The sequence below is a fragment of the Trifolium pratense genome, linkage group LG7, assembly GCF_020283565.1.
Source record: "Trifolium pratense cultivar HEN17-A07 linkage group LG7, ARS_RC_1.1, whole genome shotgun sequence".
Taxonomy (NCBI): domain Eukaryota; kingdom Viridiplantae; phylum Streptophyta; class Magnoliopsida; order Fabales; family Fabaceae; genus Trifolium; species Trifolium pratense.
In genome coordinates, this window is record NC_060065.1 from 30717534 (window position 1) to 30734455 (window position 16922).

The 16922-nt window shown below is 29.6% G+C and overlaps 1 protein-coding gene across 1 annotated transcript; it reads right to left on the reverse strand.

Moving 5' to 3' along the window:
* Positions 1 to 717: 717 nt before the first annotated feature.
* LOC123898330 (TRIO and F-actin-binding protein-like) lies at positions 718 to 3299 on the reverse strand. The gene is made up of 2 exons (XM_045949257.1): positions 2159 to 3299; positions 718 to 1680 (listed from the first exon to the last, which is right to left on the reverse strand). Exons 1-2 carry the CDS (start codon positions 3237 to 3239, stop codon positions 905 to 907), a joined length of 1857 nt encoding a protein of 618 aa, XP_045805213.1. The 5' UTR covers positions 3240 to 3299; the 3' UTR covers positions 718 to 904.
* Positions 3300 to 16922: the final 13623 nt, after the last annotated feature.

Genomic DNA, 16922 nt, shown 5'->3' on the forward strand with positions numbered 1-16922 from the left:
TGATGACAATATGTCTATATATATTCTGTGAAAAACATGTCAACATTTCAATTACTCTTTTCTAAATGTAGTCTCTTTGTCCCCATGAGTTTAGCTCAATTGGTAGGGATATCACACTATATGTACAAGAGCCCAGATTCGAACCCGAGATATTCCACTTATTCACTTTTACGGTGGATTTTCTAGCCATAAAGGCTACTTGACCAAAAAATAATGTAGTCTCTTTAAATTAGTATAGGCAAAATTCCTTTCTCTCAAAATGCTGAGATGTCAATCCACATAGGATAATTTTTTTTTTATTTACCTTTTTTGTTGAAATTAAAAAAAAAATTCAAAAAATGTATGAAGGTATGAACATGTTATCACCATCTTCATCTTCTTCCTTAATTCAAAATCAATTTTTAATCAAATACACCTCCAAATAACACATAAATCTTTCTTTTATGTTCTTCTCAATCTCTTTCTAAACTTAAAAATTAAAATCCCCAATTTTTCAATAAAACCCTAAAAATCTGTTGAGTGCAATCTTTGGTGGAGCTCACATCCAACTTAAGGATTTCTTGATTCACATGACACATTCTTTTTGGAAAGTTAGTAAAATCTTGAATTTTATCAATTCCTACAATTAAGCTCACGCCGAGAACAACTACTTTGAGTTCAATAAGCTCAAGGTCCAACTTATAGAAAGGTGAATCGAAATGTTATTATGCTCACGAATTCATTATATATTTATTTCACATAAAGCACATGAATACATTATTTTTTACTGTTTAAACCACAAAATCATCCAAGTTATTTGATGATTGGATATTTTATTATTATTAATAAAAATAGAAAGAAAAAAAAAAAAAAACTCCAATGAAGTATCACTTCACATGCATGTTGAACTTGTGTCCTCAGTTAATCATCTCCGGCAAACAACTCCTTCTCCATCAATTCCACTTGTGCAACTCAAGCTAGGGAGAGCTAAATCCTCTACCATTAGAATATCATCGTCGAATTTGTTATTGCCGACGAAACGTGCTACAGAACAATCTGAGGAGAACAAGCTTGATGTTTCATACTCTTTTCCACCTCCCATTATAGGCATTTTTGCTCCAATGTTCAAACGGCTCACATAATCAGGTTTATAGGTTTGACCCAACACACCACTCACTTCATTGCTCAAAGAAAAGAATTTGAAGCCTAAATCAAGGTGAGCAAAACAATCATCTTTGGTGATACCATAATTATGAATCCTCAAGTCTTCTTCGGTTATAGGGACAACCTTGGCTGTAATTCTAAATTTTCCTTCAACTTCTACAATGATGTTGTTTGTGGAGGATTCCCTAACAATGGACACATCGGACGATTCCCATTTCGTACCTTCTGATTCGTCAAGGGTAATGGGTTCGCCATTAAAGGAGAGAGCAAGGCGGTCCACAGAGTCATCCCATGTGGCTGTTTTCTTTGCACCAAGGAAGAGTTGGTGATTGTCAAAGAGAATAGCTATGGATTGGACCCATGTGAAGTCTCTCTTCATGTTATGGTTCCTTCTACCTATGAAGTGACCGTTTATGTGGAGGTTGGCATCAGATACAAGGCAGAAGTTGTTGTTTTTCTTGCCATGGAAGTAAAAAGTGATTCCATCACCACCAATGAATCGAGGGTCTTGACAAACAGCTCCTGGTTTGTCACACTCTGCAAATCATGCAATTAGGTAATTTATATAATTTAGCATGCCCTCACACACACATACACATAATAATTATTAGAAAAATGTAATTTTTCTTTGAAAAAACAAAATTCATATCAAATTCCTTTAAATATTGACAAGGAAATCATATCTAATTTATGCTTTTTTAGTTCTAGTCCTTGTAAGTTTTTATGTTTGATTTCTGTCTTTACAAATTGAAAAAATGTTGCATTTAGCCCCCTAACGTCAACTTATTGGGCCACGTATAACGTTAGAGATTAAAAACATCATTTTTTGAAGTTGTAAAGTTAGAACTCAATTAAAAGAACTTACAAGGACTAAAACAAAAAACACAAAAATTGCAGGGACTAAAATCATATTTTAAACTATTATTGTGTTAATTGGAAAATTGTTATAAAAAATTTCAAATTTTTTGAAGAGTTTAATGCAAAGTTTGATAAGAAGAAACATATGAAGACTTACTGCAAACTGGTTTACATGTGTTGCAATCAACCTCACAGCTGCCGGGACAGGCATTAGGACAAACATGTTCCATATTGTAACATTTGGGATAGTTTTTGTTCCAACATCTAGCCGTTTTGTGTGAGGAAGAATCGCCTTTTCCTGAAGGAGTTGAAGATGAAGGAGATGTTTTTGGAGGATTCTGGGGTGTAGAAGGGCTATGAGGCGATGATGATGAAGACGAGGAGGAGGAGGAGGAAGTGGAGGAAGATGAAGAGGAAGGTGTAGAGGATGAAGATGGTGGGTTTGGTGTTGAAGGGCTACCGGGTGATGAATTGGAAGTAGCGGAAGAGGAAGAGGAAGAGGAAGAAGAAGCAGAAGAAGATGAAGAGGAAGAAGAAGATGGTGTAGATGATGAAGTTGGTGGGCTTTGTGGTGTAGAAGGGCCTTGAGGAGATGAAGAGGAAGAGGAAGAAGAAGCAGAAGATGAAGACGATGAAGAGGAAGAGGAATTAGATGAAGAAGAAGACGGTGTAGAGGATGGAGGTGGTTGGTTTTTTGGTGTAGAAGGACTTTTCGGTGATGATGAGGAAGAAGATGATGATGCTGAAGATGATGACGATGATGAAGAGGACGAGGAAGAAGATGGTGTACTAGACGATGAAGGTGGTGGATTCTTTGGTGTAGAAGGGCTTGTATGTGATGAAGAAGAAGAAGACGAGGAAGAGGATGAGGAAGCAGAAGAAGAAGATGAGGGTGAGTTATGTGGTGTAGAAGGAGTAGGAGTCGCGTGTGAGGGGGTAGGGTAATCAGGTGAGTGTGATGGATTTTGAGGTGTAGAAGGGGTAGGATAATCAGGTGAAGGGTTTGTCCCACCAACACAAATAGGTTTGCAAGAAGCACACTCCACAGTACATTCATTAGGACAAAACTTTGGACACACATGCACCAAATTATAGCAATGTTTGTACTTCTTTATCTTGCAAGTTGCATAGCCTTGCTTATGATCTTTAGCAATTCCTGGAGGAGTAGCCCCGACCTCTAACACTAGCACAAACACAAGCAAGATTGGCACCAAAATTTGAACCATCATTTTAGCCATTGAAAGCTAAACCAATTTGCTATATTCTTTATCTTTAAGTATAAGAATATAGATAATTAGTTATTTGTTTGATGTGTGTGAATAATATGCCAAGAGTATTGCCTTTTATAGGCCTAAAAGAGAATCTATCATGACAAGAATTGGCTAGAATTAGTAACTACTACACATGCATGGTGCGTTACTTAAGAAGAGATTATATTATAGTCACTTTAATTTTGTTTTATTCATATATACAAATACAAGCATGATATATAAAGCTTTAGCATTGCTTCTATCACTTTAAAAGTGATCATGTAGTTTCTATATGTCACTTTTTCTTCTTTTTTTTTTGGATAGAAAGTTTCTATATGTCACTTTAAAATGAAGTAAAGAGATGCATTGTTGCACCACAAAAAAAAACCTTTTATTTTGATTTGAAGTTTTGTAGCTTCAACAGGTTTATTTGCCACTTAATTGAAGAGGCTTCCCTAAAAAAAAAAAATTAGAACATTAACGGTTTTTTTAACTCAAAAACAAATATTCATTCATTCAAATTCATAGGGAATACATCAATTAAAACCATTACATATTTAATTTTGATAAAAACTAATAAAAATGAATCTGCAAACAGACTCACAGCATCCGAGTTAATAGCATAAAACGGCTTGATGTATTTGACAAAGCCTACGATTGATTTGACAATCTTCAAATGTCTGAAATGATCATGTATCCGGATCTGCAACATTGATGATGTTAATGTCATTGAATCTGCACTTAATTTGGATCGAAACAAACTTGCAAATCTGAACAAAAAAACAAACACCGTACTAAGACGTGATAAACAAAAGAAAAACTCCGAACTAAAACGGGATTAAACAACACCAGATGAAAAATCACAAGAGAAAAACTCAAATAAAACCTAAAAAGTATGTGAACATCACTTATTTAAATAAAAAAAAACAAAAAACAATCAAGAAATTAACGGTTAAAAAAACATTTTTACATAAATAATTATAGTACTACTATGATATATGTCTACCTGTAATAATAATTTTATATTTTACTTATTGGAAAACGTAAAAGCAAAAGAAATTAAAATGTACAATTTTTTTTTTGAATGGCAAATTAAAATGTACAATAATAAAGGCATTAGTAATAATAAATTCATGAATAAAGTTATAAATTGTTTGATCTCGCTTTTTTGTACATTTTCTTGATTTGGACAATATCATGGCTTCCATACGTAAATAATGGATTTTCATATAAAACTTAGATTATTATATTTTACACAAGTGCTTATTTTTATGGAGTATATATATGATTCAAATGTGGATCTTACTTATTTTAGTAAATTTTAAAAAATATTATATATTTGTTAAACATTTTTTACTATTATAAAATCTACTTTTAATAATAGTATGAGTCTATCTTAGATATTTTTCAATTAGAAGTCCATGTTTGACAAACCTAATTTTTATTTCATTTTTGAAATTTTTTGTTTAAATTTATTTTAAAACAAAAAGCCAAACCTACTATTTATCTATACTCACAAATTTATTATTAAAACAAATTAATAGTATATGGAAGTCTAGTGAGTATTGTGTCCGGAGGGAGTATTGTGTAGAATGAGTAGGCACAATTCAAAGTGTGATACTTTTTCATAAGCTCAATGTTAAGTATGTTGTGGAAGCTTATCAAAAATATGACATAAGTAGCTTATAAAATATGATCGATAAGTATACCGTGAAAGTTTATTAAAATATGACATAAGTAGCTTATAAAATTGTGATAAGCACTTTTTATTAATTTACCCAAACACTAAGGCTTTAGTTGGTAAGGTCACATTTTGAGCTTATAGATTATAAGCTCATTATGAGCCGCTCATATGACAAAAAAGACTTGTTAATTTGGTAAACTTCAATTGTACTGTGTTTGATATTAAAACTGTTCCTGGGACAGGACAAACTCGGGGTCAAGGGACTGGACAAAATCCTAAATTATTGTCCCCCACTGAACCACGGGACAACTTATTATCCTCTGCACAAATTGTCTAAAATACTAAAATAACATTTTGTCCACTAAACATCGCACAAAGACAAAATTTGTTCAACACCTTAAACTTTGTCTTGTGTTGTTCTGTCTTGTACTGTCTTGTACTGTTCTGTCCAGTACTTATATTTTGCAGTCCCTTGAGCATTTCATTAAAAAAATCTTACAAGCCATACTCAAATTAAAAAAAATAAAAAATCTTGCTAACGAGTGTCCTCGGTACTCTTTAAGCATTTCATTTAAAGAAATTTTTAATTCAAAAAATTAAACACTACAATTTTCAATGCGGAGCACTCGTTAGCATTTGTAAAAAAAAAAAAAAAGGCAAGAAAACAATGAAAAGAAAGGGAAAAAACAACAACTCGTCAATCAAAACAAACCACAACCAAAACTCTATCACCGGGGATGCACGGGGAACCTAGCAACGAGGCTCACGGTGACCCAACTTAGCACATCTCTTAGACTCTTACTCATGACTTTCTCCCTCGTCTTTTTGCAAAAAGCCGCTTCACGATGGTAAAGTCTCATATTATGTGTTGTCCGAAGTTACAATAGTCATATTGAACCCTCGAATATGTTTGAAGATCTCGAAATGATCTTCCAGTTTCGGGGAGAATTTTATTAGAGTGTGAATTAATGAATTATTTAAAGAGAATCAATTGCCAATAAGCAGATCATCTGATCTTCTCACAGAGTCAAGAGATTCATAGTTGTCTGATGTCAATCTAAAAGTAAAAAAATAAGAAGGTTTTGATTTTCTTTAAAAATTAAAATTATCTGAGATTTTATTGTGTAGTGAGGAACTATAAGAAATCAGACTCAATATCTTTCAGAGATAAAGCAAAACCAAATTATCCAAAATCTATCACATTAAAATAAAGAAAAATGTTGATTTTAAAGAAAGGATTGATCAGCTTACTCTTCAAGTCTAGATATCCTATTGGTTGAACGAAGGTTTCAGTGTCTTTTTTTATCGTTTGACATGATTATCAACGAAAACTCCATTGCTCAATTCAACCTTTGCTCAATTGAACTACACAAATTAAACCTTTGTAAAATTACACAAAAGAAAAATGTACACCAAAGAATGTAATATGTATAAAATTACCTCTTCTAATGAGCTCCCCTTTAGTCCACTCTTGTGTGATGATATATAGGAAATTTAGGGTTGAGACACTGAATATGTTATATTTAGGAAATTTAGGGTTCAACACCGATGCTAATTACTTTTCTCTCCTCTCTTAAGAATTAATTGCTATTGTTTTTCAATTAAAACACCAACCAAAATGATTTACAACATACAATTTGGGTCCGTACTCTATCATGTTTTGCTAAAAAAAAAATTATACATTTTTTCACTATATACTATCATTTGCCATCATTAAAAAATTCATGGTAATTTTTTCAATTTAAAAAATCGGTTTGTCTCCAATGCTATCGACCACTTTTCATTCACAAGTCTATGAAAGTAAACCTTTGCTTATCATAATTCTCATTCCAATTCAATTTTAATGGGTTGAGTTTGTCACTGCAAATCTTAAGGACTGGCCAAGATCAAAGTAAATCTTTGCTAATCATACGGATAAAAGTAAAAGTAAACCAAAATCCATCATAACATAAAGTACATAATTTTCAAGTGCTGCATCATAAACATGCACAAAGGTTCCAAAAACAATTAAAATAAACTTTATTCTTATTTGTAGCACTCTAAATTAAAATCAATTCAACTTAAGGAAGACCTAAGTTTAGAAAATCTCCATCTGATCATGAGCTTGTTGGAGGTCCCAACTTCAATTCTAGCGATACTTCCTGCTTTTCGTCGTACATTGAAAGCAATTTTGACATCTTCTCAATCTAAAAGAATTTAATGCATATACACATAATAAATTAGTCAACATTGTATCCCCTACTAAAAAAAATAGTTTTAAATATATTATTCATATTATAAATAAATAAAAATTAAAAAAAAAAGTGAAAGCTAATTATATTTATATTTTTAAAAGAAAAACCTAGTTATATTAACTCACCCTTTCTTTGAGTCGTTGATTTTCAAGACGAAGTTCTTTCAAAATTTGTGATTTCCTACATGATTTGCAAAGTACATTCTTTAGTGCATCCTTCATCATCTTGTTCATTTCCGAAATCCTTTGATTTTCAGTACGAAGAGTAGCGCAAACTTCTCTTTGCTTAGCAACCTTGAGATACATAAATAATTAGTACGTTCACTACAAAAAAAAAAAAATTCGGTAACATTTTTCAACTAACGTTTTAAAAAAATGTTACCAATTTTCACTAAGGGGCTGATCAGAGCCGTCTTATAGCGGATAGCTTATAAGCTTGCCCTTAACTTATTGCAAATAACCTAGTTGATTGAATTTGTAGTATTTGGTAAAATTAACGGTTGAACTACCTTATAAGTATGAAATGACATAAAAAATATGTGTTTAATTAATATTTAATTTTTTTCAAGTAAGATGATAGGGGTAAAATTGGAAGAAAAAAATGATAAGCTATAAGTTATAAGCTCATAAGCTACTTGAAATAGCATTTGAAAAATAAGCATAAACTAGTAAAATAAGCTATAAGCTCTTTTTTAAAAATTATTACCAAACAAAGCTTTTAACTTATAAGCTAAAAACTATAAGCTATAAGTTAGCTTATTTGATCTTTCCAAATAGAGCCTAGATATGACGCTTGTAAATCTAATATCAATTTTTGGCTTGTAAAAATATTTAAATTATGGGCTTCTTCGATCCCCTTTATATATATATATTTTAAAAAAATTGGTATCTGGGGGAATCGAACATGAGAGGAGCATACTGCAATGACCCAAGCCAACACCACCAGACCAACCCCAAGTGGGTTCAAAATATATATATATATATATATATTTGAATTAAGATTTTGATCAAACTAAAACAAATTATATGTTAACGTTACCTTAACCTTTCTTCTTTTGTATGCAAACCAATTCTTCACTTGTTGTTTGTTAAGGTCAAGCTCTTTGGCAATTTCACGTCTCTGCTTGCGATTTGGTTGTTGAAGTGTTTGAAATATTCTTTAAGAACCAAAAAAACATAATTAGGCTAGAGATGTTGCAAAGGGTAATTGAATGACAAATGCAGAAGCAATTGTTTTGGTAACAAAATGTGAAAGCAAAAATGACACATATACATGCCATGAAGCAGAAATCTAAGGATGATAGATTTATCTTTCCTAATTAATTCAATAATCATCATTATTTATTTAAAAATTAAAATACTTATCATTAATGTAACATATATTGACTTTCTAGATTGGTTTTATTCAAGGGCTAAGAAATCTTTTTTTTTATTGTCAAGTAGTTTAGTTGCTAGAAAATTCACCTTAAAAATGAATAAGTGGATTGTCCCGGGTTCGAACTCGAACTTCTGCACATATAGTGCAATGTCTCTACTAATTGAGTTAAGCTATGAAATCCATGGGTTTCACTAATAAAATTAGATCATTTATAAGGTATTGATAGCCTTTTGGGACTTATAAAAAAATAAAAATAAAAAATTACGGTTAAATAAATTAAACATTTATTTTTACGGTAAAAAAGCATCATTGATTTGGATCTAGTATAAAGAGTTTATTCCTCGTCCCCGTGAGCATAACTCAATTAACAGTAACATTGCAAATTATTGCAGAAATCAAGGTTCGAATTCTGATACTCTCACTTATCCACTGTAAAAGGTGAAATTCTAGTCAATAAACTACTTGACAAAAAAAAAATTATTCCTCGAGTTTTGGTAGTTCAACTAGGGTAAGTATCGCTAGACAAAATTCATACTGTATAACTGTATTTTTTTTACGCATACTGTATAACTGTATAAGTTAGAATTTATTAATATACGGGCTTAGCCCCTCACTGCTATCCAAAAAAAAAATATTTAAATATAAATTAATAGAAAAATAAAACATAATATTGAATAATTAGACTATGATTATATACATAACAATTTATATATGCTTAATTTAAAAAAAAATTATATATGCTTTTAGGAGATATAAAAACAATAGAATGAATTGTGACTAATATTAATTGATATAGTTTTTATCAAAAAAATTTGATATAGTATAAGGGGATCAAGATTGTCTTGATTTTTTTACTCGTGTTTCTGCAGTGGAAAATCTCCACCCTTAGATTTACATTTTTTTCTTTTTTTTCTTTTCTCTCTCTGCTGCCAAATCAAGGGTTGGGAATTGACTGAACTCTCACGTCAATGAAGACAACCTCCACCCAGTATAAGGAGATAGTCCCTCACAATATTAATTATAGTTAATTTCTTGTTCGAAGTGATATCCATATTTTATTAGAAAGAAAAAAAAGAAAGAAAATATATCCATATATATAATATATGATCTCTAAAAGTAAAACAATCTCAAAAAAAAGAGATTAATTTGTGTTTTCAACAAACAAAAAAAATTCAAAAATAGATGATAAATATTATGGTCAACAAATTATAATTATTTATCTAAAATATATTGTAGTTTATTAGAGTGTGAAATGAATTCTTTAAAGAGAATCAATTGCCAATGAGCAGATCATCTGATCTTCTGTGGATTAAGAACAAATTTTTTAGATCTACAATATTCTAAAATTCACTACAATCATTAATTGTACACACTCGCAGAGTCAAGAGATCTATAGTTGTCTGATCTCGATCTAAAAGTAAAAAAAAAAAAAAAATTATATTTTGATTTTATTTAAAAATTAAAATTACTTAGCTTGAGATTTGATTGTGTAGTGAGGAACTATAAGAAATCAGACTCGGTATCTTTTACGAAAGAAGAAATCAGATTGTCCAAAATCTATCACACAAAAATAAAGAAAAATTTTGATTTTAAAGAAAAGGATCGATCGTCTTACTCTTCCAGTCTAGATATCCTATCGGTTGGACGAAGGTTTTGGTCTCTTTGTTCATCGTTTGACATGACAACCAACGAAAACTCCATTGCTCAAATCAACCTTTGCTCAATTGACCTACACAAATTAAGCCTTCGTAAAATTACACAAAAAAAAAAAAAACGTACACGGAAAAATGTAATATGTATGAGATTACCTCCTCTAATGAGCTCCCTCCCCTTTAGTCTCTCAATGGTTTAGATTGACACATTGCATGTGTTATATCTAGGAGATTTAGGGTTGAAACACCGTTACTAATTACTTTTCTCTCCTCTTCTTATGAATTAATTACTGTTGTTTTTCAATTAAAAAACACCAACCAAAAGGATTTTTTTTCATGAAAATTGTGGAAAGTAGAACATTTAATATTGAAAAAAAGTCAAATGTAACATATTTATTTAAATTTGTTTTTATCTGCAAATTGTGAAAATAGAACATTTAAATTAAATTACTCTCAATTTAAAATTATTTGTCCCTTTAGAATACCAACGTAACATCTATGAATTTTTTCAATGAATTGTCTCAACGAGTCATTGGTTTTTTATTTCCTTATGGTGTTGACGATCGGAGTCATTGTCCTTTTCAAAGGTATGAGATTATTTGTTTTAAATATCTGTATCGATTTTGGACTGTTCTGATATCCACCGTCATTGCCCCTTTGATGTTGGACTATATGGCTCAAAAGAGTCTCTTTACTTATTGTTGTTTGTTGCATGGAGTTGATGGTACATGACATTTTCGTGTTGGCAGTCGGTCCATTCATCAATTTTATTCGGGATGGTTTTATTTTTAAAAAATTGTTTTAGATTTCCTATTTTAAAATTTCCTTAACTTTAATTCCTGTTTTTCCTTTTTTGTTTTATTTTGTCTCTTGAGGATTAGGTTCGGCCCCACCTCTTGTATTTTTTTTTTCATATATATATATGAGCACTTGACAATGGAATAAGACTTACAAGATGTGTCATCTTTGGCACGTCTTCTATTCCCTTTAATGTCATTATGCTTTTAATTTATCTAAATAGAAATATAAATTTACAGGTGTTCTTACATTTAGAGACAAGAAAATGTTCTAAAAAGTCTTAGGACTCATGTGGTGGCCAGAGTACAGGTTATTATAAGATAACAACATATACTAAGTTAATCCTAAAATTCATTTTATCATGTCTTTATAGTCAAAATTCCTATATTGAATATATGAGTTGTATTAGAAACCAGTAGAATAAAAAAGTAAATTACTAATTAATTCATATAAAATATAATTGAAAATATAAAGAATTTAAATATAATAAAATATAAATAAAAAATAAACAAAATAGTAATTTGATATTAAATTATTGAAATTTTAAGATTTAAAAATAATATTATTATTAGAAATTTATAAATTTTATTATTAGTTTAAATTATTTTTAAAAAAATATAATTTTTAAAAGGTTAATTTGTCATTTACCCAAATTATATATGTGGAGGCATATCAAATGAGAGGGCTTCTTAAGGTGAGAGATGAGAGAATTGATTAAATGCTAACTATTGGATAAAATTATGTAGCTATTACTCCCTCCGGTCCTATTTACAAGAGAAAATTTACTTTTTAAATTCATTAAGAATTCAATGTATCTAGATCATATTATGGATCAAATACATTAGATTCTTAATATATTAAAAAACAAAATTTCTTTTATATATAGGATGGGGGGAGTATTATTTAATTTGACTTAGTGAGTCATGTAACAAGAAGATCTAATCATTATGGATAACTTTTACATGAACCAAAAACAAGCTTAAGAGTGTTAACAAAAATAAAAGTGCTTAAAATTAAAACTCAAACATAAAGTACAAAATTTTCGATAGCCGCATAAATGCATGCATAAACGTTCAAAATTAAAAACAAATCAAATAAAGTTTATTCTTATTAGCAACACACTAAATTATAAAATCACTTCAATTCAAGAAAACACTTTCACCCACCACTAAATCTCCATTGGTTGAGCTTGTGGGAAGACCTAACTTCAATTCTAGCGATACTTCTTGCTTTTTCTCGTAACTTGTAAGCAATTTTGACATCTTCTCATTCTACAGAGAAATTCATGCATAAATATAATAAATTAGTCAACATTGTAGACCCTAATAAAAAAATTAGTTTTAAATAATTTTATTCACATTAAAATAAAAATAAGAGTGAAACCTAGTTATATATTTTTTATTTTTTTCGAAAAAGGAAACTTGATTATATTAACTCACCTCTTCTTTGAGAAGTTCGTTTTCAAGTTGAAGTTGTTTCAATATTTGTGAATATGCATTGCATGATTCACAAGATACATTATTCTGTGTTTCTTTCATCTTCATGTTCTCTTTCAATATCTTTTCCTTTTCAGCGCGAAGAGCAGCAGCACTAACTTCTTTTTTATTTGCATCCTTGAGATCATAACATATACAAAAATAATTAATCAACTATTGGCTTGCAAAATATTGAAATTAAGATTTTGATCGAACTAAAACAAAATATGTTACCTGAATTCTTTTTCTTTTGTTTGAAAACCAATTGGTCACTTGTTTTAGGTTAAGCTTAAGTTCTTCGGAAATTTCAAGTCTTTGTTTGTAATTTGGACGTTGAACTGTTTGGAATATTCTTTATGAAAAAAAAAACACAATTAGGCAAGAGATTGTATTGAAAAGCTAATTGAATGACACAAAAAAAGTAAAACAAAAAAAAAAACACACATACAATACAATACAAGCCATGAAGCACAAATCTAAGGACAGTATATTTATATTTCCTAATTAATTCAATAATTGTCATTAATGTATACATATTGACTTACTGGATTGATTTTATTTAAGGCTATGAAATCAATGGATTTCATAGTAAAATAAGATCGTTGATAAGATTGATAGTCTTTTGGGAGATATAAAAGAGAATCTATGAACGATAGAATGGATTGTGACTAAGATTAATTGGATATAGTATAAGGAGTTAGTCTATCAAAATATTAACTATGTTAATTTCTTACAAGAAGAGATTCCACATTTTATTAGGGGAAAAAATATCCACATTTATAATATTTGACTATCTCTAAAAGTCAAACCGTTCTCCAAAAAGATAATTGTGTTTTCACGAGAAAAATATAACAAAATGGTATTATTCCAAAAAAACGTTTACAAAAAATAGAGGAAAAATATTATGGTCAACAAATTAAAAATATTTTTGACTAAAATTTTCAGTATATAAAGAGAGTCAAATTTCCAATGAACTAATCATGTGATCTTTCTGTGGACTAGGAACAAAAATTTTAAATCTACAATATTCTTAAATTCATATTTCCTGCAATCATTAATTGCACACACGTGCACAGTCAATAGATCCATAATTGTTTGATTTTGATCAAAATGTAAAAATAAAAAAATTGATTTTCTTTTAAAATTAAAATTATCAAGTTTGGGATTTGGACTGTACGATCTTGATCAAACAGTCACATATTTCTAATTTTGTGAATGTGTGCAATTTGGGACTACAAGGAATTCAGACTCAATATTATCTTTCATTGATAAAACGAGATCAAATTTCCCAAAATTTATCACACGAAAATAAACAAAAATGATAAAAAAAAAAAAAAAATTTATTATAAGCAAGGATCTATCATCTTACTCTTCCAATCTAGATATCCTTTGATGATTGTTATATACTCTTTGTTCATTGTTTGACTCGACGATCACAGTAGACTCCATTGTTGAATTCAACCTTTGATCAATTCGCCTACATAAATTCAACATTTGTAATACCAATTAAACGAAAGAAAAACATACATGAAAAAATGTAATACTATTAGATTACCTCCTCTAATGAGCTCCCCTTTAGACCACTCGTGTGTGATGATATAAACCAATCAAAAGTAGCTAGTCTCACAGTGGTTTGAAGTTGAGAATGAATGGTATATTTATGCTATTGTTTTTCCATAAATAAAAAAATAACAATCAAAAGTCAAATGACATATATTTATTTAAATTTGTTTGGTCAATAAACTAAAATTATTTATTAATTAATTCCTAAAATAATATAGTCAAATGTGACATATTTATTTAAATTTATTTGGTCGGTAAACAAATTTGGATTGACCCACCGGAGGGAAGATCTACATTAAGACTAGTCGATGTTCTGGTGTATGAGTGGGTAGGAGGGAAACATGCATGTGTGGGCTGGACTAGAGTTTTTTCTCTTTTGGGATTGACGACTAAGGATTTTACTGTTGGTCAAACAGCCCTCAAAGCTGCTTCAAGTAGTGACCAAACATAAGAGAGCATGTCCTGACAATCAACTTACGTTTATATCTTTCACATTTGACATTTTTAGTTTTCTATGGATATTTTTAAAAAAGTTCAAAGAATCATTCATATCAATGCGGTGTTTCTTAGGTCTAAAGATGTAGTGTTTAAAAGTTATGCATAGTAATGCAATTGTCTTTCATTAAAGTGTAATTCTCTTACACTTGTGATTAAAAAAAAGTCTGTAAACTAAAAAATATGAACAATTAAAATAAATATAAAATAAAATAAAGTATAGATAAGTGTTCATGCGGCCTTTTAAATGCAAGTATGAATTAAATGAGAAATGATGACATAAATATAGTATTTTTTGTAGGAAAAACAAAACAATAACTACAGTCAAAAAACACTATTTTTTGTAGAATTTAATAAAAGCTTATGACAATAAAAAAAAAATCTAGAAAGTCAACTGATTTTTTGTCTACTCCATCCATCCTTAATTATAAGCAAAAGTCAACTTTTCAGATTCATTGAATAATTGATGTATCTGGACTATAATGTAGACCAAATACATTATTTTTTTCAATGAATCTAAAAAGTTAATTTTTGCTTATAATTACGGATGGAGGGAGTATATTAAATACATTTGATTTGTCCCCGTGAACTTAGTCCAGTTGGCGTGAACTTATCCCAGTTGGTAGGAATATCGCACTTTATGTGCAGGTGCTGGGGTTCGAATACTGGACACTCCACTTATTCACATTTAAGGTAGATTTTCTAGCCACTAAATTACTCGACAAAAAATGACTTTTAAAGTATCCAAACCAGCAAAACAACCAATAAACAAACACTTGACTACACAGTAAAAAAAATTTGACTACATTGACTAAAAAACATAGAAAACACTATGCTTTCTTCTAAATAGTCTACCAGCGAAATTCACATCCATACACCAAGTTTTTATTTTGACTAAACACACACCCAATTTTAAGAAGTGAAAAATTGCAGGATTGAAAAAACCGCACCCGACTATGAGTATGAGTTTTTTTGGTACATTGGCTAAAAAGAAAAAAAGACAAAAAGAAAACTATGAGTATGAGTTTGTTTGTTATAGATTTTTATAGTGTTAAATAATTTTGTGTAAAAAAAATTTACAAATAAATTTTTTATAAAAGTTTCAAATGAAAATTTGGTTTCAATAGTTATTCTTAAAATGTTATTTTAGGTATTTGATCATTTTATTGAAAAAAAAATTGGATATCAAAATTTCAAAGAATAATTTAATTTTGAAGCTATTTCAAATAGATTTTCATAAAAATCATTTTTGAAATACAACTTTTTGAAAAAATTGTGATTTTGACTATGTTTTGATCTTCAATAATGTGTGTTTATGTTATATGATGTCAAAATTAGTGTTTCAAATTAGAAAAAACAAATATAAAAAAACTTGTAATATTTTGAAAAGCGGTTTTAGAAAATCTATTTTCAAAAATACAAAAAAAAAATTCATTTTTTCAAATCTAAAACAAACATGCCCTATATTTCAAGTGTCCATACAACTTTTAAATGCAAGAAGAAATTAAATGTGAAATGATGATATACCGTAATAAGATGTAGAATTTAATTTATATGCACTGTCAATATAAAATTATTTTATACATGCGTCCAATAATATATCAATATATTATGTATTGTGTCTAAAAACACATGATGTATTATATTCATTAAATAATGTGGAAACACATCATTAGATGTATGTGTAAGCTTAAGCATCAGGTGACACTAATGAAAATTGTATTTGTATAAGTGCAAGTAATATTGTATAAGCTTAAAAATAAGCTAATCCAAACGGAACCTTAAAATGAAATAGGGCCCTTAAAAATAAGCTTCAAACTTCTAAGCTTAAACAACACTGAGCAAAATTGTCAAACTCGAATTTTTAAGTAAATTTGTTTTGTTGTGAATTTGACTCATAAACTTGATTAAATTCGATGAATTTATCTCATGTTAAAATAATATTAATTAAGGTTAGTTAAATTGTATTTTTTATCTCCTAAGTTTCAGTAAGTTGCGATTTTGACCCCCTATGTTTCAAAATAGCACTTTTGACCCCCTATGTTTCAAAATAGCACTTTTGACCCATATATTTACCCTTTTTGCAAAAGGTCAATTTTGATAAGGTTAACGTTGATGTGACAAATCACTTGACTTAAGTAACTCAGCTGCCACATCAGCTTTTTTTGACACTTATAATTTAAAACAAAAAGCTTGTTTTAGTTTTTTTTCCTGATAACAAGTGCATTATAAAGCTTTTCATCGTAGAACTCTTTGCACGGGAAGACCAGACAGTTGTAATGGACTCGTTGATTCACATTCTTTAAGCTGAAGGGATTCATCGATTGCTAAAAATTGCGACATTTTGGCTTGAGTTTGAGTTGCCACAAGGAAATTCCAATAGACCTTAGCAA